General features: G+C 58.8%; 1 protein-coding gene across 1 annotated transcript in view; it reads right to left on the minus strand.

Annotated features, from left to right (window-relative positions):
- The window catches only part of TESC (tescalcin), a 9,245-nt gene extending 7,618 nt beyond the window's left edge, over positions 1-1,627 (minus strand). Inside the window, exons 1-3 of the mRNA XM_009320207.1 lie at positions 1,555-1,627; positions 1,294-1,362; positions 1,094-1,162 (exon numbers count right to left, since the gene is read on the minus strand). Of these exons, the coding sequence (XP_009318482.1) occupies positions 1,094-1,162; positions 1,294-1,362; positions 1,555-1,627 (211 nt within the window). The remainder of the gene's footprint in view (positions 1-1,093; positions 1,163-1,293; positions 1,363-1,554) is intronic.
- Positions 1,628-1,886: the final 259 nt, after the last annotated feature.

Below are 1,886 nucleotides of genomic sequence, written 5' to 3' on the forward strand. Positions count from 1 at the left end.
ACGGGCTGTGACCCCAGGGGGTGCAGGGCCGGTGGGGAAGGAGAGGCAGCAGCAGGCAGGCAGGCTTGGCAGGACCCGGTGCAGAGGTGGGTGTTTCTGTCACCATCTCTCTCACTGTCAGACCGGGCTCCGGCACTGGCAGCGACGCGTCAGCCTCCCACGAGCACAGGGGAGAGCAAACCGCTTTCAAGAGGCAAGGCAGCGGTTTTTAAGAGAGACGGGCAGCTCAGAAAGCACAGCATGCTAGGGCAGTAGGTACCAAGTCAGTGTGGTTTATTTTTTTAAAGCCAAATATAAACAGGAATGGAAAGGAACCAAATCACTTCCAGCCTCCAGCTGTCCTAGATCCAATAAAATACCTGTTTTTTTTTTTTAAAAAAAAAAAAAAAAAGGGAGACAGACATCCCCATCCTGCAACCTCAGCTGTCAGTGTCAGGGGGAGCCCCTGGGGCTCAGGGATCCTCAACCCTTCAGGCTTGGGGCAGCCAATTTTTCATCTAATGTGTCTTTTTGCCCAGCCCAAGCATCTCCAGCCAAAAGGAGGAGGGTAAGAGAGAGGGGTAACACATGCACCACTCTTTCATCCTTGCCTACGCAGGCAGGCCCTGCGTCCTCGTGTGGGGGAAGAGCCACCAGCCAGGCAGGCAGGGCCCACGGGGCTGTGACATCCCTTGGAGACGCTCAGAACCAGTCAGGACAATACCCTGAGCAACCTGGTGTGAACGTGGCCCGGAAGGGACCAGAAGAGCCCCAGGGGCCCTCCTCCAGCCCAGCCCCAAGGGGCCCTTCCTCCCCTCGCCCTCCTGCGCTCAGCAGCAGAGCCCCAGAGGATGCAGGTCTCCGCCGGCCGGAGGCAGGCCCGGCTGGTGCGCAGGGTCTTGGGGCCTCTGTTTTTCCTGTAAAAGTTGGTGCCAAACTGCCACGGTTTGTCACAGAGGCCACACTCCACGCCCCTGGCTCTGGGGGCTGTCAGGGCACTCTGTAGCATGTCCCCGCCGGCCCTGTATGTCGGGATGAGTCCAGCGGGGTTGGAAGGGCTTCCCAAGAGGATGCTGCACCATCAGCTGTCCCACCCCTGCCCCAGGGAACGCACCTTGCTGGTGGAGGGCCACGAGCAGCTCTTCAGCCTCTCTCGCAAGCAGCAGCACATCAAGACATCGTCCTGCGGGGGAGGACAAACCTCCCCAAAGAGGCTGTTGCCCACAGCCCTCACTCCCTAGGGGAAGTCTGGGAACGGCACTACCTTTATAACCTACCTGAGCAGCTGTCCCTCCCCTGCCCCAGGGAACGCACCTTGCTGGTGGAGGGCCACGAGCAGCTCTTCAGCCTCTCTCGCAAGCAGCAGCACATCAAGACATCGTCCTGCGGGGGAGGACAAACCTCCCCAAAGAGGCTGTTGCCCACAGCCCTCACTCCCTAGGGGAAGTCTGGGAACGGCACTACCTTTATAACCTACCTGAGCCCCGAGACCCAGTGGCACCACTCAAAACCAGCCCACGCCTGCTGCTCAGTTCTCTGTGCCGTTTCCCCAACGATCCAGACAGCCATTACTACTTGCTTCCTGCCCCCTCCCAGCCTTCTCTTTCCCCAGCTCCGTAGTTTTTTCCTTCACCCTCCAGAACGCCATTTTGACACGACAGCACCCTGGCTGTTCTGTCCACAGGACAGATGGCTGGCGACACAGAAAGAAAAGGGAGAAGATGGTATTAGCTGCAGGAAATCCACCCCTCTGCCCCCAGGGGACTCGGGACCAGGGGACGTTGGTACTGCACCAGGCCACCCAGGACAGTCTTTCTGCTCGGTGGGATGGCGGGTGAGTGAAGTCAGACAAGAGAAGGGCGGCAATTCTGCCTTCTCCAGAAAGCAAAACATCCCTTTTCCCAAGT

The sequence above is a fragment of the Pygoscelis adeliae genome, unplaced genomic scaffold (assembly GCF_000699105.1).
Source record: "Pygoscelis adeliae isolate BGI_AS28 unplaced genomic scaffold, ASM69910v1 Scaffold483, whole genome shotgun sequence".
Classification (NCBI taxonomy): domain Eukaryota; kingdom Metazoa; phylum Chordata; class Aves; order Sphenisciformes; family Spheniscidae; genus Pygoscelis; species Pygoscelis adeliae.